General features: G+C 38.2%; 1 protein-coding gene across 2 annotated transcripts; it reads left to right on the top strand.

Annotated features, from left to right (window-relative positions):
* TRIM4 (tripartite motif containing 4) lies at positions 1-23,695 on the top strand. Of its 2 annotated transcripts, none has more exons than XM_036280747.1 (6): positions 1-408; positions 11,949-12,044; positions 12,808-12,948; positions 16,262-16,284; positions 16,536-16,633; positions 22,848-23,695. In XM_036280747.1, exons 1-6 carry the CDS (start codon positions 31-33, stop codon positions 23,432-23,434), a joined length of 1,323 nt encoding a protein of 440 aa, XP_036136640.1. In that variant the 5' UTR covers positions 1-30; the 3' UTR covers positions 23,435-23,695. The 2 variants fall into 2 exon arrangements, with proteins under 2 accessions (XP_036136640.1, XP_036136639.1); XM_036280746.1 differs by having other exon boundaries at positions 12,718-12,948.
* Positions 23,696-24,324: the final 629 nt, after the last annotated feature.

Genomic DNA, 24,324 nt, shown 5'->3' with positions numbered 1-24,324 from the left:
CCCGATTCGGGTTCTGGGGAAGGAGACGCCATGGAATCCAAGGACCTTCAGGAGGAGCTGACCTGCCCCATCTGTTTGGAGTATTTTGAAGATCCGGTGTCCATGGAGTGCGGGCACAACTTCTGCCGCAGCTGCCTGCGCCGCAGCTGGGCCCCGGACGGCGGCGCGTTCCCCTGCCCCGAGTGCCGGCAGCCGTCGTCGCCCGCCTCGCTGCGGCCCAACAGGGCCCTGGCCCGGCTGACGGAGCGGACGCGGCGCCGGCCCTCCGGCCTGTGCGGCCGCCACTGGGAGCCGCTGCGGCTCTTCTGCGAGGACGACCAGCTGCCCGTGTGCTTGGTGTGTAGAGAGTCCCAGGAGCACCAGGACCACTCCATGGCGCCGGTCGACGAGGCCTTCGAGAGCTACCTGGTGAGCTGGCCGATAGGGGGCTGCCACCCGGGAATGTTTACCGTTTACTTAACTTTCTCATAAAAGACCCACGGGGAGGCTCCTAGTGCCATTGGAAGCAAGAAACACCCTCCTCGAGGCCCAAAGAAGTTTTGCTACTCGAATCTTAGAGCAGAAGTTAAAACTGGGAGTGGGGAGGAACGGTGCAAGGCTCATCACTACTGCAGAATTTTCAAGCAACTGGCCCTGGGGATCTTCTAGTTTAAGACAAACACACTGAGGGGGGTTGGTATACCAGTGCTGTCCAATAGAAACAGGCAAACCATATTTACAATTAAACATTTGTATAGTGGTAAAAAGAATGTTCATTTTTAATCATGTATTTTATTTAGCCCAATTATCCAAAATACTGATTAACACTGTTATGAAGAATTATCAGTGAGATATTTTACTTTTTTTTTTTATAGTAGGTCTTTAAAATCTGTGTATACTTCATTAACAGCACATATCTATTCAAATTATCCACATTTCAGGTGTTCATGTGGCTAATGGATGTTGTATTGGACAGTGCAGGTCTATCCCATGGATGTCATAGACAACCGATGATTTGGGAAAAGCATGGTTTATAGTGGTGAGGCTGGATTTTGTTACTAGCATCCTTCATCAGTTGGGAAAAATCACTTAATGTTTGAATTGTAGATTATTTGTACTATCTCATGAGTTAGTTAAGAAGCTTCAGTTTAATAAATCAGTTTATCCTACTCTGCTCCAGCCACACTGGTCTTCCTGCTTTTGTTTCAAGGCTGTTCTCTTTCTCTACCCATACCTCCCATCCTTTAGATCTTACTTGCTTTTAGATCGAAGACCTTCCTTGATCATCTTTTCCAGAGTAGCCCTACTTTCTTCCATTACTGATGGTGTAACTCCAGTGGTCTCCAACAGAATTGGTATCTAGTAAGTACTGGTTGAATGTACTAATTTAGTGATACAAGTTAAAGTGTTTTGTAAACTATAAAATACTGTACAGTTTTATCAGCTGACTATAAACAGGAAACAGATTAAAGCTGGACAATGAAGTATACAGTAATTCCTTCATTCAGTAATATTTATTGATGCTTACGGTATGCCAGGCATTGTTCTAAAATCTGGATATAAACAAATGAGAAAGATATAGGCCTTGTCTTGTAGGGTACATAAGCATGCACACCAGTAATTTCATTATGTGACAATTATCCAAGTTCGTACCAAATACACAGAAAGTCGGAGGTCAGAGTGATCTGTGAGGAGTGAGGGATGGCTTTGCAGAGGTGTTAAACATGAGTTCAGTCTTGAAGGGCAAGAACAGCAAGGGAGGGGAGAGGATATTCAAGCCAAGGGAACAGCATATTCAGTGTGATATGTGATATGTGATATGTGATATTATGTGATATGTAAGAGGACTCGAGGTTGCTTGGTATTTCTGAAGTGTAAATCATGGGAGGGAGGATGATGGGAGTTGAGGCTGAAGAAAGAGCCAAGGGCCATGTAATGAATATCTTGTTTACAGCTTTCTCTTTGAGCAATGGGGAGTCATTGAAGGATTTAAAGGGAGGGAATGGCTCCGTCAGTTTTTTTGCTTTAGAAAGGTCACTTTGGTATCTATGTGGATGGAGAAGACCAATTAGACTGCTGTTGCACCATTTCAAGCAGGAGGTAACAAGGGCTTAAATTAGTGCAGGGCAGGGAGGATGGCGAAGAGGAGATGGATTCTTTATGAGCACTGGAGTTGAATGATGTGGTGACTAATTGAACTTGGTGGGTGAGGGAAACAAAAGAGTCTAGGACGGCAGTCCAAGTTTCTAGTGCTCATTTTGGGACATATTGAGTGTGAAATAACTGTGACAGGAAGTCCAAAGAAGAAGGACAGGAGGCAGAGGGCATCAGAGGCTCGAAACACTATTTTAGAATTGTCAGGCAATCCTTAAAGTCATAGAAGTAAACAGATGAAATTCCCTCAGGAGAACCACATAGAAAAAGGGGACATAAAGAGAAGCTTGGGAAATACCAGTGCTTAGTAACCAGCAAAAGAGATTGAAAGGATCCATTAGAGAAATGGAAGGGAAAATACATTTGTGGATGAGGGCTGAGGCAAATAAAGTGGATGGGTATGAAAGGGGAACATAGCTCCTAATCTTAAATCTTTAGCAATAATAATAATATTAATTGTGGAGGGCAGCTGAACCAGGGTCTCTTGTTCCTCTTGTGGTGTTTGCAAAGCTCACCCAGGAGCATTCTGTGCCAGGGGCAAGACCCTGTAGTGTTTACAAGGCTTACCCAGGAACAAGGTCCTGTGGTGTATGCAAGGTTCACCCTGGAGCTTTCTGCCCAAGGCCTCTTGTTGATCCTGTGTGCTGGCAAGGCCCACACAGGAGCCTTCTGAGCCACGGGCAAGAATGTATCGAGTCTGAGTCTCGACCTTGATCTTAGAGGCTGGTGGAAACATCTGGTGTTTGAAGATAATGAAGCTTTTGAACTCCCCCCTTCATTATTGCTATATAATAAACATGCTGAGCTAGCTCAGGTTCACTGTTTCTCAATCAGAGAGCAATGTCCCACCTGGCCCCAGCTTTTCTCTCTATAATGTCTCTGTGTCTTTTCTTTCCTTTATTGATTTTAGAGAGAGAGAAAGTGAGAGGGAAAGAGAGAAACATCGATGAGAGAGAACATCGATTGGCTGCCTCCTGCATGCTCCCCACTAGGGATCGGGCCCACAACCTAGGCATGTGTCGTGACTGGGAATCAAACCTGAACTGGCAACCTCTTAGTGCATGGGTTGATGCTTAACCACTGAGCCAAAATTTTCACTGATACATTGCCTGGGGCAAGAGAAACAAAGGAAAAAATAAATGGGACTACATCAAACTAAAAAGCTTCTGCACAGCAAAAGAAACAACCATCAAAATGAAAAGGGAACCCACTCTTTGGGAGAACATATTTGCCAATTGGATAAGGGATTAATATCTAAGATATGTAAAGTACTCATACAGCTCAACAAAAGGAAGACAAACGATCCAATTAAAAAATGGGCAGAGGACCTGAATAGACACCTCTCCAAACAGGACATACAAATGGCCAAGAGACATATGAAAAAATGCTCAACATCACTAATCATCAGAGAGATGCAAATTAAAACAACAATGAGGTATCACCTCACACCTTCCAGAATGGCTGCCATCAACAAATCATCAAACAACAAGTGCTGGCGAGGGTGTGGAGAAAAGGGGACTCTAGTACACTGCTGGTGGGAATGCAGACTGGTGCAGCTACTACAGAAAACAACGTGTTGTTTCCTCAAAAAATTAAAAATGGAACTGCCATTTGACCTCGTGATCCCACTTCTCAGAATATATCCTAAGAAGTCTGAAACACCAATCAGAAAGAATATATGCACCCCTATATTTATAGCAGTACTATTTACAATATCTAAGATCTGGAAACAACCCAAGTGTCCATCAGTTGATGCGTGGATAAAAAAAACTGTTACATTTACACAATGGAATACTATGCAGCTGTAAGAAAGAAGAATCTCTTACCCTTTGAGATGACATGGAGGGACTTGGAGAGTATTTGTGCTAAGTGAAATAAGCCAGTCAGAGAAAGACAAATACCACATGATCTCACTTATTTATGGAATATAATGAACAAAATAAGCTGACGATCAAAATAGATCCAGAGACATGGAAGTAGGGAACAGACTGACAAACCTCAGAGGGAAGGGATGGAAGGTGGGAAGAGATAAACCAAAGAACTTAAATGCATATATGTATAACCAATGGACACAGACCATAGTGTGGGAAGGCAGAAGGGGGTGGGAGTGGGGAGGAGGGGGTTAATGGGGAAAGAAAGAGGACATCTATAATTTTTTTCAACAATAAAGATTAAAAATACTATAAAAATTGAGGTCCTCTAATTCCTAGTGCAATGCACTTTTCACTATGTCACATCTAGTCTAGCTGAGAAGACTTCTTGGAAGAGGTGGGATTTCAGGATTAAATAATATGTCCAATTGGATAAGGGATTAATATCCAAGATACGTAAAGTTTTCATACAGCTCAACAAAAGGAAGACAAAGGGATTAATATCCAAGATATGTAAAGTACTCATACAGCTCAACAAAAGGAAGACAAACGATCCAATTAAAAAATGTCCAACAGGTGGGGAGTGAGTAGGTTAGAGTAACATTGGGATGGCCTGAATATCACGAAATTGACTAGGTGGGTGTTCAGGAGTCACAATCATTAGGTGCAATTCCCTGGTATCTGTCCTCCTCTGCACTCTCTGCTTAGTCACTGCTGTATTTAGCCATCTACAACTCCATCCCTATCCCCAGTTAGTTAGAAAAACATTAAGTTGCTCTTGGGTGGAGCTACCCTGTTTCCAAGCATACCATTTCTAGCACATACTCAGATGGGTGTACTGTGTCTTGAAGGTTGGAAGTTCCCTGCCTGGCCAGCGTGGCTCAACGGATTGAGGGTTGTATCATAGACTGAGAGGTCTGGGTTCAATTCCCAGTCGGGGCACATGCCTGGGTTTTGGACTTGATCTCCAGTAGGGGGCGTGCAGGAGGCAGCTGATTGATGTTTCTCTCTCATCAATGTTTCTCTCTCAAAAAAAAAAATCAATAAAAAATATTTTTTAAAAAAGTTGGGAGTTCCCTAATCCATGGAAAATATCCCCCATCCTATGCCTACATCTGAGCCCCACAGTGTGCCAGATCCTTCCTCTCAGGATCTGAACTCCTGAGCACGGCATCCAGAAAACCAGCTTTGATGAATTCCTAGTCCACTCTGCTTCTCTCTTGGGCCACAGCAATGGCTCAGGATACACATTAGAATGACCTGGGAACATTTTAAGAAACACCAAAGCCAGGCTCCCCTGTGCCCCCCAACCTCCAGGCATTTTGATTCACTTGGTAGGGCCCTTGACATCAGCGTTATTGAAAAGTTCTCTAAATGATTCTAATTTACATGTAGGGTTCAGAACCATAGTTCTACATCTTCTTAATACTCTTAACAGAGGGAAATCTCAAAAAGTCTTTTAGAACACAAGATTTTTTCTATGTTTTAATTTTGTTACAGATGTTTCTCCTTTTTCCCCCATTGACACCCTCCTCCCAACCCTGTCCTCCCCACTCCCCCAGCATTATTGTCTGTGTCCTTGTTTACACATACATGCATATAAGTTCTGTGGTTTATCTCTTCCCTCCCTCCACATCCACCTCTTCTGAGGTTTGTCAGTCTGTATAGCACTACCTTGTCTCTGGGTCTATTTTGTTCCTCAGCTTGTTTTGTTCATTATATTCCACAAATAAGTGAGATGATGTGATACTTGTTTTTCTCTGACTGGCTTATTTCGCTTAGCTTAGTACTCTCAAGGTCCCTCCATGTCATCTCAAAGGATAAGAGATCTTCTCTTCTTATGGCTACACAGTGCTCCATTGTGTATATGTACCACAGATTTTTATCCACTCATCTATTGATGGATACTTGGGCTGTTTCTAGATCTTAGTGATTGTAAATAGTGCTGCTATAAACATAGGGGTACATATATTCTTTCTGATTGGTGTTTCAGGCTTTTTAGGGTATATTCCTAGAAGTAGGATCACTGGATCAAATGGCAGTTCAATTTTTAATTTTTTGAGGAAACACCATGTTGTTTTTCGTAGTGGCTGCACCAGTCTGCATTCGCAGTGTACTAAAATCCCCTTTTCTCCACACCCTTGTCAGCACTTGTTGTTTGAGGATTTGTTGATGGTAGCCATTTTGGTAGGTGTGAGGTGATACTTCATAGTTGTTTTAATTTGCATAGTTCTGATGATTAGTGATGTTGAGTAATTTTTCATATGTCTGTTGGCCATTTGTATGTCCTCTTTGGAGAGGTGTCTATTTAGGTCCTCCCCCCCCCCTTTTTTTTTTGCATTTATCTTTAGATACAGCAGGAGGGAGAGAAGGAGGAAGAGGGAGAAAGAAACATTGATATGAGAGGGACACATCAAATGGCTGCCACCCACACGACCCCAACCAGGGCCGGGGATTAACTGCAACCAAGGTACATGCCCTTAGCGGGAACCGAACCTGGGCCTCATTGGTCCATGGGCCAATGCTCTAACCACTGAGCAAAACCGGCCAGGGCTCTCCCCATTTTTTAATTGGGTTCTTTGTTTTCCTTTTTTTGAGTTGCATGAGTATTCTATATATTTTGGAAATTAGCTACTTATCTGATGTATCGTTGGCAGTTATGCTCTCCCATATAGTGGGTTTTCTTTCCGTTTTGATGATTGTTTCTTTTGCTGTGCAGAATCTTTTGAGTTTGATGTAGTCCCATATTTTATTTTTTTCTTTTGTTTCTATTGCCTTAGGCATTGTATCAGTGAAAATTCTGCTGCATGTGATGTCTGAAATTTTGTTGCCTGCATTTTGTTCTAGGGTTTTTATGGATTCATGGGTCACATTTAGGTCTTTTATCCATTTTGAGTTAATTCTTGTGTATGGTGTTAGTTGGTGGTCTAGCTTCATTTTGCATGTAGCACTCCAAATTTCCCAACACCATTTATTGAAGAGGCTGTCTTTACTCTACTATGTGCTCTTGCCCCCTTTGTCAAATATTAATTGAGCATAATGACTTGGGTCAATTTTTGGGTTTTCTGTTCCATTGGTCTATATGCCTGTTTTTGTGCCAGTACCAGGCTGTTTTGATTACTGTGGCGTTACAGTATAACCTGGTATCTGGTATTGTGATCCCTCCTACTTTGTTCTTATTTTTCAAGATTGCTGTAGCTATTCGAGGTTTTTTTTTGGTTCCATATAAACTTTTGCAGTATTTCTGTTCTAGTTCTGTGAAATATGTCATTGGTATTTTGATGGGGATTGTGTTGAATCTATAGATTGCTTTGGGTAGTTTGGACATTTTAATGATGTTAATTCTTCCAATCCACGAACAGGGTAGAACACAGGTTGTTTTTAAGAGAGTCATTGGTGGTGGAAGAGAAAGAGAGAACAGAGAAAGAGAAATAGCTTCATAAACGTGAGGGAGCAGATTATTTCCACGAAAAAGGCTTTCAAGCACTGGTCTTCTTACCCTTATGCCAATATTTAGTCTGCTGATTCTCAGTGCTAATCCCTTTGTTGCTATTAATTCATTTAACAAATATTTCTTGAACACATTTTGTGTGTGTGTGTGTGTGTACTACAGCATGAGACATAGTACTTGGAATAGAATGGTGAACAAGACAGGTAAATCGTTTCATGGAGCACATAGTCTAGTTGGGCTAGGGGTGGGAGGTAGACAGTAGACAGACAAATAAGTGAAATAATGAGATTGTGATATGCTATAAACGAAATAATGTTCCATGCCAGAGAAGTAACAGGGTAGCTTTCTCTGAGGAGATGACATTTCAGTTGAGACTTGGTGGATGAGAAGGATCCAGCCATCTGAGGAAGAGTGGAAAACATATTCCATGCAGTGGATAGCAAATTCAAAGACCCTGAGGCTGGGAAGAGCTGGACATATCTATGGAACTGAAAGAAGGTACAGGTGCCAGGAGCATCATGAGCAAGGGGAAAAGTAGCATAAAATGAGTTGGGAGATGTAGGCAAGGGTGGGGTTATATCAGGCCATAATAGGGTGTTTGAATTATCCTGGTGATGAGGAAAGCCAATGAAGAATCTTAAGCAGGCCCAGCTGGTGTGGCTGAGTGGTTGAGCATGGACCCATGCACCAAGAGGTCACCGGTTCAATTTCCGGTCAGGACACATGCCCAGGTTGTAGGCCTGATCTCTGATAGGGGACATGCAGGAGGTGGCCAGTTGATGTTCTCTCTCATCGATGTTTCTATCTCTCTCTCTCCCTTTCTCTGTCTCTAATCAATAAAGAAAAAAAATTAAGAAAGACACTTAAGCAGGGTAGTGACATGATCTGCTTGATTTTTAGAAAGAGTATTCTGTCTGCTTTGTGGTAATGGGATGAGAGAACGACAAGGCTGGAAGTAGGAAACCGGTCATGGGGTTATTATAGATATCCAAACATGAGATGATGGTGACTTGAACTAGAGGGTGGCAGTGGAGACAGTAAGTGGGCTGATTTGATGTCTGTTTTGGAGGTACATCTACCTGCTTGGCTTAAATGCGGAGGTTACAGTGACTAAAATATACCAAACATAAGAGCTGGGATGGTATTTAAGAGACCATCTGATCCAGTTGTCTTCAGCTGTGACCCAGGAAATATGTGAGGCTGACTTCCTCAGATATATAACTAGTTTGTGAAGGTCTAGATTCAAACTCATATCTAATGTGAATTTTAATGTTATTTGAACTACATGATAACAAGCAGCAAATATCTTCACTCTGTAAGTGTATGCACTTTTATTATACGTATGGTTTTGTATACATAAAATTTTCTGATGTTAAATGAAGAGAAAATTATTAAAAACAAAACAAAACAAAACTAGCCAGCTTTGGAATGCTTGATGTTGCCCTCCTGCCACCTCCTGACAGTTTCTGTTATTGCAGGGAAGGAGTTTTCTAATCTCCCCAAAGGGTTCCCAAATTTACTCAGGGACCCTGTTTATATCCCAACTTTGGCAAGATTCAGAAAGACTTAGAGTCTTGGATAATAGAACCAACCATGCAGGATAATTCATGCATACTAGAATTGTTAAAGGTTTTTAAAAATTGAAAAATTTTATTTAAAAGATTATTTAATTTGTTTTCATTATCAAACAAAAGCGAAAACTTAAAAAAAATCTTGGTCACATACAAAGGAGCTTTTTAACTCATTACAAGCCTCAATTTATCAAATTAGACAGTGATCACAAAGTGGCAGTTATATGATTGAATAAAGGAATAAAGTTAATTGAGATAACTTGCTTACTGAGTAGCAAGATTATATACCTATTTAAGTGAACAGCTAGGGGTAATAAGTGGATTTTATAATGCTAGAAATATTGTGTTAGAAAATAGCACAAGGGACTTTGTGATCTATAACAGAACTAGTATATAAATTCCTTTAAAACCTAATGTTATTTTCCCCCAACATTTTACTATGCAATTTTCAAGTATACATCAAAATTGGAAGAATTTTATAATAACACCAGTATATCCACATCTAGGTCCTGTCATTAACATTTTATTCTATTTGTTTATCACCTATCTATTCATCTGACTATATCTTCTCTGCATCCATCAATTCTTATTTCATTTTGAATCATTTTAAAGTTAAAATTGCAGATAGTACACTTCCTCCTATATTTTAGCATGCCTATCATTAACCAGAGTTAACATTTGTTTATAGTATTTTTTGAGGTAAAATTTAATGCAATTAAATACACACATCTTAAGTGCACATTTGCTGAGCTTTGACAAATGCATACCACAAAGCCCTTCTCAAGATGAAGAACATTACCATCACTCCAGAAAGCTCCTTCATGCTCCTTCTCAGTTAGTCTCTGCTCCCTCCCCCTATCCAATGCAACCACTATTCTGTTTTTGTTGTTGTTGTTTTTTTTTTTACCACAGATTAGTTTTGCCTGTTCTAGAACTTCATATAATCTGTATTGATCTGGAATCATATAGTTTGTACTCTTCTATACAGGCTCCTTTTGCTCAGCATACTGATTTTGAAATTCATCCATTTGTGTGTATCAGTAGTCTGTTACTTTTTACTGCTGAATAGTATTCCTCATATGACCATACTTCAGTTTGTTTATCTTTCTGTTAATGGATACCTGGGCTGTTTCTAGTTTTTGGCTCTTCTGAAGCTGCTATGAATATTCTCGTACAAGTCTTTTTGTAGACACGTTTTAATTTTTTCTGGGATAAGGAGTAGAATTGCTGGACTCTAGGATTACTATATGATTAGTTTTATGCTAGACCTTTTTCTGAAGTGGTTGTACCATTTCACACACATTGTATGAAAGTTTTGGTTGCCCCATGTCCTTGTCAACTTTGGTGTTGTAAATGTTTATAAATCATTTAACTTTAAGCATCATCATTTATAAGTGATTGGAAGAAAAGAGATACCTGTTCGTTTTTATTATTCTCCTAGGGAAGAATTAAAAATTAATTATACTGCTTATTTCTTTGTTCTATTAATTTCTTTTAAACTTTTGACATACATGCAGATTTCTTACAGAAAGCTGTCCTAGACCATTCTTTAGCATTTGACAGTTTTTACCAGTTTTTAATTTACATATTCTTTTGCTTTGTGTATAAGACATCATTATCTCATGGTTTTTCACCAGTCACTCATTGCAGCTTCTCTGCGTGATCTTCACTCTTTGCAGACCCCTTGTAGTTCTTCCGAATTTTAGTCTTGATGCTTTTTTTACTCATACCCATGGCTTCAACTACTACCTGTGCTCTAACCCCTAAGTCTGCTTCTTTAGCTCAGATCTTTCTTGATTCTTGACCTCTAACTATATCTACTTGGGTGTTCCACAGTTATCTGAAGCTTAATTTATTCAAGTTGAATTTATTTTCTTTCCATTCATTTACATATTGCTCATCTTCCTGTATTTTCTAATTTGGTCAATAACCTACAATTTATCTAGTTATTCAAGCCAGAACCCAGGGGCTAAGTCTGGACTTCTTTCTGTAGCCATTTGGTTCATCAGTTCCTGTTGGCTTTCTTCTTGTGTGTGTCTCTAACCTGCCTGCATCTGTCTCTAAGGCCAAGTCTGACATGCTGCTGTCAGGTGCTTCCCCTCTACAGCCCACTCTGTTAATGCTGACTGACTTGTTTTATTTTTTAATAGCTTATTCGGGTTTTTAAATGACAAAAATGGTATATGCCTCTTATAGAAATTCAAACAAAACAAATTTATAAAATTTCTGGTCTCCCCTTCCCCCAACTTTCAAGCCATTTCTATCCTTCAGAAATAACCACTGTTGATAATACTTTGGTGTATACACTCCAGTATTTTCCTTCTCTTCAAACACGTATACACATATGCATATAGATTCTTTGTGAAACAGAATTATACAATACTGTTGTTTTACAGCTAAGTTTTAACTTAATATGTCAATATATAGAGAACTACCTGAAATTGATGTAGCATATTAATATATCATAGTTTATTTAATAATTTCCCATTGATGGATAATGAATAATGCTGCAGTGAATATTCATATATATTCCTGTACATGTTAGTAGAGTTTTGTTGCATAGATTATTAAAAATAGGATTATGCACATTTTAAGTTTTGTTACATCTTGCCAGTGCCCTTCAAAAAGATGGCAACTTTATATTTTCCTATTATTCCAGTGCCAGAGGCTTTTTCTACTTTGCCAAAACTAGGTATTTATTAATCATCTAAGAATGTTCAGTTTTTACTAACTTAATAGGCAAACTCTATATGGTGTTGTGACGATTTAAGACCAGAGTATTTCTTATTCTGAAGATGGCCTGTGACAGTCTTCAACATTTTCTCAATATCATTGCCTGTTTGGATTAGGTGACTTTTAGCTCTTGAACAAGGAAGTTGCTTGGAGAGATGATTTCTGTCTAATATGTGTTTTTGCTGGCAGGACAAACTTCTTGAGACTCAATGTAGTCTAACAGAAAAGTTGAAGACAGCCATGTGTTTACAGGACACGGAAAGGAAGAATGCTACAGAATGGAAGGTAACAGCAGAAGTGGTTGGACATTTCTTGTCCCTGAGGCCCTTTCAATCTGCAGCTGCTTATGTAGTTTCACTGGGATGAGCTTATAGGATGCCATCAGTTGTCAGGTCCCTTGCAGATGAGGTGATAGAACAGAAGTACGTATCTGTCCCTACTGACCTGTTCCATATACTTCATCCCCATCTCTACTTTAAGGTAGTGCTGCCTTCTTTCCCACTTTTTTCTAAGGTTGGAATTGGTTTGGGTTTATGGCAGTGTAGAAATTAAATGGACTGTGTTTTCAGAGATGCTAATCTAGTTCTGAGACATGATGTATGTGCACACACACACCCATCTCAAGATTTAACAAAACTGAACAGTAGGTGTTCTAAGGGCTAAAGTAAATAGTAGATGTGAAAGTGCAGTTTAGTTTAAAAAGTATACAAACAGGCATTGCTAGCAATAGTAGAGACTCAGATGTTACAAAGAATGAATGAATACTATAAAGACTAGTATAAAGATATTAAATAAGTGTAGATAGAGGAGTAGTGGAAAAGTGTAGGGAGTGGGCTGGAGCTTTTCTGGAGGTGGTGATTAAAATGGAAGGACTGTGAATTTTTGGGATGTTATGTGCTAGGAATTTCGAGTGAGACTAGGCAGAAACAAGGACTGAGCAAATCTCATGTGGCTCTAGGACAAGATGAAGAATCAGAAATTGAGATTCCGTGCAGAGTTTACAAAGCTGCACAACTTCCTGGATGAAGAAGAGCAATTGTTTCTTCAGAGGCTGAGCAAAGAAGAAGAAGAGACTAAGAAGAAACGGACTGAGAATACATTACGGCTCCATCAAATAATCACTTCCTTGAAGACGCTCATCTTAGAAGTCAAGGAGAAGAGCCAGGGCTCCACCCTGGAGTTGCTTCAGGTGAGACAGGCAAGGGAGGGATTAGTTAATATTACTAACTGAACTCTGTTGTCTTTAGAGCTGATTGACTTTCTTGGTGAGTGGGTTTAATAGAAGAAATGTTTTCCCTCTGTTGATGATTGTATTACTACTGTCATTTTACAATGAAAGAATCAACCATGGCTGGTTTGTCTCAGTGGTTAGAGTGTTGGCCCAGGGACCTAAGGGTCATAGGTTCAATTCCTGCTCAAGGGTTGTAGATTTGATCCCTGGCCCCAGTCAAGGTCGTACAGGAGGCAACCAATAGATGTGTGTCTCTCTCATGTCGATGTTTCTCCCTTCCTCCCTCCCTTCCACTCTATCTAAAAGTCAATGGAGCCCTGGCCAGTTTGGCTCAGCATTTAGAGCATTGGCCCACAGACCAAAAAGTCACAGGTTCGATTCCAGCCAAGGGCATGTAACTAACTCCATTGCAGTTTGTCCCCAGCCCCAGCTGGGGTGGTGCCAGGGGCAGCCAATCAATGTGTCTTTCTCACATTGATGTCTCTCTCTCTCTTCGTCCCTCTCACTCTACCTGAAGATAAATGGAAAAATGTCCTTGGGTAAGGATTACCCCCCCCCCCCAAATGTAAGAATCAAGGATTTACTATTCAAAGGAAATTAATGTAAAATATAGATATGATTCACTTGGTCCAATAGGTTATCTAGGGTCTGAAGCACATCTAAGACTTTTCTATTTGTCTTATTTACACATTTGTACAGGGTGGGGCAAGAGTAGGTTTACAGTTTGTAATACAAGGATAAACTGTGTTTCTTGTACTCAGAACTGTAAACCTACTTTTGCCCCACCTTGTATTCACCAGCAAACAAAAGGATAAATATAAATGAGCTAAGCATGCCAACTCAAGAAGGGAGGGTGGGAGGAAGAGCTACAGAGCAAACCCAAGAACTAGTAAGGAAAAAAAAATTATAAGGGCAGATAATGATTTTACTGTAACATTATTTGTAGTGGTAATGGTGTTGGGGACAACCCGGGTATCCACTACTCAAAGAGGGGACTGGCAAAAAGTGGACAGATGGATGAAATGTATACATAGAGATGGGAATGGATCTTAAAAACATAATGCCCATGGAAAAAAAGCAAGGAACAGAATGCAATAAGAACTCTAATTCATTGTATAAATTAAAAATATATAAACCTAAGCAATACTATGTATTTTGCAAGAACACATTTAAAAATATTAAGCACAACAAAATGGTTTTTATTTTCAATGTTTCTAAGAAGAATGGAAGTGAGTTATGAGCTAAAAATGAAGGAATAAATGAAAAACAAAAGGATGGAGGGATGAGTGTCAGTAAAATAAGTTCTCTGAGGCTCTAAGATTCTATGATCCAATTATATCTTCTTTAATCATTTGTCTAACTTTGCACGTATGTTGGCTGATACATTTTTTTGTAAGCACTCTGCTGGCTCATGTATATCTTTGAGGTTTCAGACTCTAAATAGATATTAAACCTGTATTTTTAAAAGTATTTAAATGTATTATTTCAAAGATTCTGCTAGAGTACATGTTTGGGTTTGTAATTGGAACTTCCTTACTCAAGCAAGTTATAAAAATTCTAGACAATTCTTGGAGATCATTACATTTAGATACCATAGCTATATTTAAGCTATACTTTTGTCTTTAAGTATTGCTTAACTGTGTCCACAGATTTTGACAATATTATTTTTATTGTGATAGTAAAATAAACATGTTTTAAAACATTTTAAGTATAAAATCCACAGAGAAAAATAAGTAAATCATAAACTTGACAAATTATCACCAAGTGACCCACCCATGTAACCACCACCCAAGTCAAGAAGTAGAGCAAGCTCAAGTAGCATCTCAGAAGCTCTCCTCATGCCCCCAGTCAATATCCCTTACCTCCTCCTTAAAGCAATTCTCCTTTCAGACTTCTAACACGCTTTGTTTTGCCTGTTTTTGAATAAGATTCTTTCAGTATGCACTCTTTTGTGTCTGGCTTCTTTTCCTCACACTGTTATGTTTATTATATTCCACAAATAAGTGAGATCATATGATACTTGTCTTTCTCTGTTTGGCTTGTTTCACTTAGGATGATGCTTTCCAGGTCCCTCCATGTAGTCTCAAAGGATAAGAGATCTTTCTTTCTTACAGCTGCGTAGTACTCCATTGTGTATATGTACCACAGCTTTTTTAATTCATTTGTCTACTGATGGACACTTGGGCTGTTTCCAGATCTTAGCTATTGTAAATAGTGCTGCTACAAACATGGGGGTACATGTATTCTTTCTGATTGGTGTTTCAGGCTTCTTAGGGTATATTCCTAGAAGTGGGATCATTGAGTACCTTTTTAAATGGTAATTAACCTTTTTGATATATTCCTTTTTAAAAAAAAAAATAGTTTTCTTGAGACATAATTCACCCATTTTAAGTGTACAATTGAGTGATATTTATAATTTTATCAAGTTGTTTAATCCTTACCACAATCCAGCTTTAGAACATTTCCATTAAATCTGTTTGTATTTGTTTACAGTTAATCTGTTCTTACTTCCTCCTCAGACAACCTACTGTCTAACTCTATAGATTTTACTTTTTTGACTGTATCACACAAACAATCATATAATATATGGTCTTTTGTGTATGTATTCTTTTATCTAGGATAATGTTTTTGAGCTTCGTTTATATTGTAGCATGTATTAGCATTGCATTTGCATTCCTTTTTAAATTTCTGAATAGTATTCCATTGTAGAATATACCACATTTTGTTTGTCTTTTCACCAGTTGTTGGGCATTGGGGTTGTTTCTACCTTTTGACTATTATAAATAATGCTTCTATGAACATTTGTCTGCCATTCTTTGCATGAACATATGTTTTCATTTCTCTTGGGTAGATAGTAGGAGCAGAATTGCTGGGCTGTCTGGTATACTTATATTTAACTTTTTAAGAAACTGCCAAACTCTTCCAAAGTGGCTGAACCATTTTATATTCTTACCAGACCCTCACCAATATTTGTTATTGTCTATGATTGAAAGAAGAGAGATGGAGAAGTTGGCAAAAAACAGGAGAGAGTTAATGTCATAGTGCTAAAAGAGAAAGAATAGGGCTTTAAGAAAGGGATTGATTGACATTATTAAATAGTACAGAGGGGTCATATAAGAAAAAAACTACTTTGTGTCAGTTCACTAGCTTTGGCAGCATGAAATCACATGTGACATAAACAAAAGCAGAAAAATACATGCTCCCTAAGTTGAGTACCAGATCTCAAGAGGAAGGTATGTAACTTACTTATTTCTTTCTTCTCTTTTCACAGAATCCAAAAGATCTTTTGACCAGGTATGAACTCCTTCTTTCTTATGGGGGCCTGAGTGGAATGATAAAGATACAGCTTGAGCAAAGGGGAAACAAGGCCCAGCTCCATAGATTGATCTGGGCACACCTGGAAGGGTCTGTGGAGGAGGAATTCTGTTCACTTTTGCAAGGGATAGAAGAGAAGTTGTCTAAGCTTTGGGCTTGGAACCTTCACATGGGAGTTGGGGGTCTTAGCTGCCCCCATAAGAAGAGTAGCCTTCTGTGCTTTTTTTTAGGAGTAAGAACCAGGATGTAAACTATTCCCTTGAAGTTCTAGAGGTGAAGACTTTGTGCCGTATACCAATGCTAAAGGAAATGCTGAAGCGATTCCAAGGTGAGCAGAATATCTAGGAGTTGGAGCTTCCTATAAATCTTTAAAATAAGAATAAACAGAGAGGTCTGGAAAGGAATGAGGAAACAGGATATGCCGCTAACATGAGGGTCAGGAAAAATGGTAACTACTTAGGAATAAATGAATATATGCTTCATTCAAGAAACATTTATTTAACACATACTATTTGTTTTTTTAAGCCACTAGTGATACAGAAAGAAAAAGACCTATTCCTTCTAAGAATTCATAAGCAAATTGGAGAGACAGACACATATCTCTGTAATATTGTGTGATTCATTGTTTATCAATGGTATGAATAACATATTACAGAATTACAGAGGAAGATCTCTGTTGGGGGTTGAAGTAGGGAAATTTTCATAGCATAGGTGACACTTTTGGGATTTGAAGGATGAGTAGGAGCTTGCCACGTGGAAAAAGTGAGTGTACTTTTTACACAGAGGTAGCAGCATAAGCTAAAGGTGTGGAAAATGAAGGGAAGGGTATTCATTGTGTCTAAACCATAAGGTGCATCATGAGGAAAGGCAGGAACTGAGGCTGAGAAGATGAGTGTAGGAAAAGCTGAAGGTAAACTTATGGGATCTCTAGGAAAGTACCAACATGAACATGTTGTGAAAGCTATGTAGGCAATTCTCGTGCACATCCCTGCTTAAGAACCATGTTGTGGATGTTCCCGTCTGGTTAAAATGAAGTAACAGGGACTTTTGCCTGAAACTGTTTTAGTTAATTAAAAAAAAAAAAAAGACACAGCACTAGAAACAACAAAACAACAGTTTTCAAAACACCAGGCATCAGCCAATGATCCCTGAGAAATGTGAAACAGATAAGGAGAGCCCTATGATTGTTCTAGCCTATATTCTTGAGAGAGTTTCCAGGCCATCTTAGGGAGGGTTAACAGAGGCGTAGCCAGGTAGACTCCCTGAGCTGAGCAATGGAACTTAGAGCCCAGGGAGAACAAAAAAAGTTAGAATTTGCAGAGTACTGGAGAAGAGAGAGCTGTACATAGAGAGAACTCTGATGATCTATAGAGGCACCCCCTGAGTTTTCAGCAGAGTACTGATCAGCACATGCCTGTGAAGAACTACCTGAGGTTGAGGAAAGAAGTTTCCAGAATGATTCTAAGGAATAGTTCCTGGTGCTCACACAGGGCTAGGGACAGTGTCTGTTTCTACCAGCCAGACTGGAACACTCTTAATTCATGGGTTACTGGATAGAGTACTCAGGAACATCTTGTTTCATTAGTGGGGAATAATCAACCCTGAGCAGTGCTTTGGACCCACCCTAAAAATCATGAATGAAGACCCCAAATGATCAAATTATTCCCAAATACTGCATTCCAGGACAAACTCAAGAAGATTGATTAGAATTTTTAAAAATGAGTACATATTCAACAATGTAAATGCACAATGTTTGGCATCCAATCAAGGATTACCAGGCATGCAAAAAGGTAGGAAAACATGACTCATAATGAGAATAAGCAATTGAAACTGACCCAGGATTGACCAGGTTAGTATAAACATAGGGCATTATTACAGTCATTGTAACTGTTCTATAAATAGGCATATGGAGACATAGAAGATATAAAAAAAAAATCCCAGATCAAACTAACTTCTAGACATAAAAACTATAGTGACTTGCCCTGGCTGGTTTGGCTCAGAGGTTAGAACATTGGCCTGAGGACCAAAGGGTCTCGGGGTTCAATTCCCAGTCAAGGACACAGACCTGGGTTGCAGGTTTGATACCTGGCCCCCATCGGGGTTATGTGGGAGGCAACCAGTTGATGTGTCTCTCTCACATTGATGTTTCTCTCTCCCTCCATCCAACTTTATCTGAAGAAAAATGGAAAAGTATCTTCAGGTGAGAATTTAAAAAAAAGAATGTTGGGAGGGGAGAATGGAAGTATACTATTTATACAGTTATTATATGAAGTGATATAATATCACTTAAAGGTAGATTCTGGTAAGCCTCACAGCAACCACTAAAATAAAAGTTAGAACAAAGGAGATAAAATGGAAACATAAAAAAATATTTGATAAATCAAAAAGAAGGCAGAAAAAAAGAATAAATAGGACAAAAAGAAAACATATTGGAGGTATCACACTACCTAATATCAAACTATACTACAAGGCCATAGTAATCAGAACAGCATGGTACTGGCATAAAAACACATAGAGATCAATGGAGCAGAATAGAGAGCACAGAAATAAGCCTACACCTATATGGGCAATTACAATTTCACAAAGGAGACAGAACATACAATGGAGTAAAGACAGTCTATTAATAAATGGTGTTGGGAAAATTGGACAGATATATGGCAAAAAGTGAAATTAGACCACCTTCTTATACCATATACAAGAATAAACTCGAAATATATTAAAGACTTAAATGTAAGAATCAAAATCATAAAACTCTTTGAAGAAAACATAGGCAGTAAAATCTCGGCACCTCTTTTAGCAATATTTTTTTCTGCTATAGCTCCTTGGGCAAGGAAAACAAAAGAAAAAAAAGTGAACAAATGGGAATACATCAAACTAAAAAGTTTTTGTACAACAAAGGAAACCATCAATAAAACAGACAATCTATTGAACAGGAGAAGATATTTGCAAATGATGCATTCAATAAGGGGTTAATACCCACAATTTATAAGGAATTCATACAACTCAATCAGTCATCCCAAAGATTGCCAAAAACATGAAAAGATGCTCAGTGTCACTAATTGTCAGAGAAATGCAAATTAAAAACACAATGAGATCTCATCTCATACCTGTCAGAGTGGCTTTCATCAATAAATCAACAAACAACAAGTATTGGTGAGGATGTAGAGAAAAGGGAACCCTCGTGCACTGTTGGTAGGAATGCAAATTGGTACTATGGAAAACAGTGTAGAGGGTCCTCAAAAAATTAAAAATGGAACTGTCTTATGACCCAGATATTCCACTTCTGGGTATATATCCAAAGAAACCCAAAACACAAACTTGAAAGAATATATGCACCCCTATGTTCATTGTAACATTATTTAAATAGCAAGCTACGGAAGTAACCTGAGTACCTATCAATAGATGAGTGGATGAAAAAGTATTGGTACATATATACAATGGAATATTACTCAGCCATAAAAAGAATGAAATCTTACCATTTGCAACAGCATGAATGGACCTAGAGGGTATTATACAAAGTAAAATAAGTCAGAGGAAGACAAATACCATTTGATTTTATTTATATGTGGAATCTAAAAAACAAAACCAACAAAACTGAGACTCATAGACCCAGAATGGACTGATGGTTGCCAGAGGGGAGGGTATTGGGGGATAGACTGGGTGAAAAGGTAAAGGGATTAATAAGTAGAAATTGAGAGTTACAAAATTGTGGATATGAAGTACAGCATAGGAATATAATCACTAATACTGTAGTAAATGTGTATGGTGTGCCAGGTGGGTACTGAAATATCAGGGGGAACACTTTGTAAAGTATATGATTATTTAACCATTATACTATACACTAGAAATGAAACTAATACACACTAATATTGAATGTAAACTGTAATTGAAAAGTAAAATGAAAAGAAAACATATAGCAAGGTGATAGATGCAAATCTAATCATATTAATCATAATAAATAAAAATTATCTGAATATTCTAATTAAAAGATGGAGATTAATTGGATTGGATAAAAAAGCAAGATTCAACTATATTCTGCAAGAAATACATTAAAAATAAAGATTCATATATGTTAAAAGTAAAACAATGGACAAAGATATACTATGCTAACATTAGTCAAAAGAAATCTGGAGTGACTATATTAACACCAAAGATTTCAGAGCAAAGAATATTATCAGAGATGATAAAGGTTATTTCCTAATGATAAAGAGGTTAATTCATCAAGAAGACATAACAGTTCTAGACACTTATATACCTAGTAGCAGCTTCAAAATATATTAAGCAAAAACTAATAAAGCTGTAAGGAGGAAAAGACTAATCTACAAGTATAGCTGGAGTTTTAATACTTTCAGTAATTTTTAGAACAAGTAGACAGGAAATCAGCAAGGATATAGTAGACTTGAAGACCACTAGGTACCAACTTTACCTTACTGATATATATAGAACACTACAATATACATTTTTAAAAAGTGTACATAGAACGTTTTTACTAGATAGACCAAGACAGGCTATAAAACAAATCTCACTAAATTTAAAAGAATTGAACTTACATAAGTATGTTTTCTGACCATAATGTGTTTAAGTTAGATATCAGTAACAAAAATGTCCATGGAAAATTCATAAATGTTAGGAACCTAAATAACACACTTCTAGATAACCCAAGAATTAAAGGAGAAATCAAAAGGGAAATAGAAAGTACTTTGAACTGAATGAAAAGGAAAACACAACATATCAGAATTTTTGGGATGCCCTAAAGCAATCCTTAAGGAGAAATTTATAGCACTAACTTATATTAGAAAAGAAGAAAGTTCTCAAATCAGTGAACAGTTTCCACCTTAAGACACTGGAAAAAGACAAACAAATTAAGCAAGTAATCAAAAGAATAGAAATAGAAATCATTGTAATAGAATAGAGAAAAACAGCAGAAAAATTGATGAAACCAAAAGCTGATTTTTGGAGAAGATTGATTTTATTAATAAACCTTTAACCAGAATGACCAGGAAAAAGAGAACACCTATTGCTAATATCAAGAATGAGAGAGGCTACACCTGAAACCTATATAATTTTACTGACCAATGTCACCCCAATAAATTCAATTAAAAAAAAAGAGAAAGGCAACATCATTACAGATTCTACAATATTAACAGGGTAATAAGTGAATATTACAAGCAACTTTATGCAGATAAACTTGACAACACAGGTGAAATGGACAAAGTCCTTAAAAGACAAATAAGCAAAGCTTAAAAATAAATAGATAACTGGCATAACTTAACTTCTATTAAAGATACTGGTGTTGTAGTTAAAAACCTTCCCAGATGGCCTCAGTTGTGAATTCAAACATTTAAGAAATAAATATCTATTCTACATGAATTCTTACCAAAAAAATTGAAGAGGAGAGAATATTTCCCAATTCATTCTATGAGGCCTGTATTACCATACCAAAATCAAAGGTGTTACTAGAGAAGAGAACTATAGATCAGTGTTTCCCATGAACATAGAATAATTTTAATAATTTTAGCAGACTGAATCTAACAACATATTAAAAGGATAATACATCACAACCAAATGGGATTTATCCCAGAAAAGCAGGGTTGATTTAACATTTGAATGTAATCCACCACATTAGCAAATTAAAAAAGGAAAACCATGATTAACTCAGTAGATGCAGAAAAGCATTTGTCAAAACCTAACATCCATTCCTGATTAAAAAAAAAGAGGACAAACTAGAGAGAAATAAGAGTCCGAGGGAAGAGAATTTGGAGGCAGGGAGGACAGGGAAGAATGTTATAGACAGACTTAAAGTGAGAGATGCTGAAGGTCTGAGTAAAAGCAGTGGCATGGGAATGGAGAGGAGAAAAATAACTTGACTGATACATCAGAGGTAGAATTGGTAGGACTTGGTGAGTAATTAGTTATTGCGGTTCAGAGGGAAAGAAGACTCAAATAACCTCAAGATTTCAAAGTATGAGTGTTTGGGTGGAGGTATACTCTTATACCGTAGACAACATAGAAGACAATGATATACATTTGTCAGGGGACTAGTCCCAAGTGGGTGGAAGGGGACTTAGGATAATAAGTTCTGTTTTAAGTTATCTTTTGGGAGCTTGTGGAAATGCCCAGTGAGCAACTGGAACCAGTGAAGGGAAACCTTGTTAATAATGACATACATGTGTACCTGTACAAAGAACCAGCCAGTCAACAGCCTTGTTCTAGTTCTGATTCAACAAGTTAGAATTTGTTAGTGTTTCTCCAAATTTTGTGCTGATTTTGAAGAGTTAGGGCCATGATCTAATGAGCTCCCCATTTTCTAGGTGTTAGTCTTTTGTAGCAGAAGAGAAATGAGTATTTCAGGTTGCTGCAGGCCATACTATGGCCCACTAGGCCCACCTGAGGAATAGTTGGCAGGCAATGAGAAGTCTCATCCCTGACAGTACTTGTTAGGAGGAGAAAGATGGAGCTGAAGCTGGAAAATATGGGTATTTCTGGAGGAGGGCTGGTGATAAACTGTTGCATATTTATCTCAGCTCTCATTTTCTCTGCAGTGGCTATCAGTGTAGCTGAAGACACAGCTCATTCCCAACTTGTCTTCTCCCAGGAAGGGAGGTACATGAAAAATGGAGTACCAGCCAGTTCTAGGCCATTACTTTCTACAGCATGGAGCTACTTTACTGGATGGAGGCCTCCTCAGCAGACCACCGACTCTGTGAAGAGATTTCAACACTTACCGTGTGTTTTGGGAAAAAATGTTTTCACTTCAGGGAAACATTACTGGGAAGTTGAGAACCGAGATAGCCTGGAGATTGCTGTGGGGGTATGTCAGGAGGACATCATGGGAATTGATGATAATTCAGAAATGTCTCCTCGTGTGGGCATCTGGGCTATTTGTTGGAGTCCCACCAGCTATTGTCCCCTAACAGACTCTCCTATAAGTCCCACCAAGCCAGAGCCAGCTCTTCACCGGGTAGGAGTTTTCCTAGATTATGGGGCTGGGGATATCTCATTCTACAATGCTGTGGATGGAGTGCACCTACACACTTTTTCTTGTTCTTTTGTCTCACGTCTCCGGCCATTTTTTTGGTTGAGCTCATTAGCATCTTTAGTCATCCCACCAGTTACTGGTGGGAAATGAGGCTATTCTTCATCTGCCCAAGAATCCCCACCTATATATTCCAGCCCATGGACATCCATTTCTTGGCCCTCTTCTTTCACTTCATACTGGTCCTTGGAAGTAATCAGTACGTACTATCCATTCAGATTCCAATTTAGTGTTTTGTTCAGCTCTCTGTATGTCACTTCATGTATGGTGAAAGATTTTATAACAATTAATCAATATGACCTTGATTCCCAGTCCTTGTTTCATTGTCACACATTTCACTTTTACATATGTAATAAATAGGTAATAAATATTAACACATTGTTACTATTAATACTTTAAAGGCGTATTTGCTTTAAACAAATATAGTATAGAAAAGTATAAGGAAGTATGAAATGACAATGTGGAAAAAAGACAATGAAGAAACCCAGGTAACTGAAGACTTATAAGAAGATTTTGGAAATATTTATCATAGAATACTGACACTAATGAATTAGAAGCTATAGACTACATTCAGGCAGCCAAGAGAGAGTCACAGGAAAGATCAAGAAAATCACTGCTCCTCTGGAGTCTGGGTGCTTAGTACAGCCTTCAATTCTTGGTGACCTGGGCTTCAATAATGTAGGAGATAGGTAATTATAAAGTGAAAATGATTTTCAGAGTCAAAGGGATTAGGGTTCTCTGAATAAAACTGAAGCACAGTTTGTCAGCTCTTCCTCACAGTTTTACCATCATTGGTATCATGGTGCAGACCTACAGAATGCTTGACAAGACCATCCTGGTTTGTTTTTGTTTTTGTTTTTGTTTCTTTCATTTAGCATGACACACACACTTTCAGGTCTTCCTTCATCCATTGTAAAAATCTCTGGCTTTCAATTGAACTCTGATCTATTTATACTTAATGACATAAATGGTATAGTTGAGTT

The sequence above is a fragment of the Molossus molossus genome, unplaced genomic scaffold, assembly GCF_014108415.1.
Source record: "Molossus molossus isolate mMolMol1 unplaced genomic scaffold, mMolMol1.p scaffold_m16_p_3, whole genome shotgun sequence".
NCBI lineage: Eukaryota > Metazoa > Chordata > Mammalia > Chiroptera > Molossidae > Molossus > Molossus molossus.
The sequence above is the reverse complement of the archived record's forward strand: the minus strand, read 5'-3'. Positions and strand labels throughout refer to the sequence as shown.

Excerpts from the sequence above, each read along its gene's own strand:
- TRIM4 (XM_036280746.1), top strand. The coding sequence starts at position 31 with ATGGAATCCAAGGACCTTCAGGAGGAGCTGACCTGCCCCATCTGTTTG. Across the intron at positions 16,285-16,535 it reads CCAAAAGATCTTTTGACCAG|GAGTAAGAACCAGGATGTAA; the intron begins GTATGAACTCCT and ends GCTTTTTTTTAG. Across the intron at positions 16,634-22,847 it reads AATGCTGAAGCGATTCCAAG|TGGCTATCAGTGTAGCTGAA; the intron begins GTGAGCAGAATA and ends TTTTCTCTGCAG.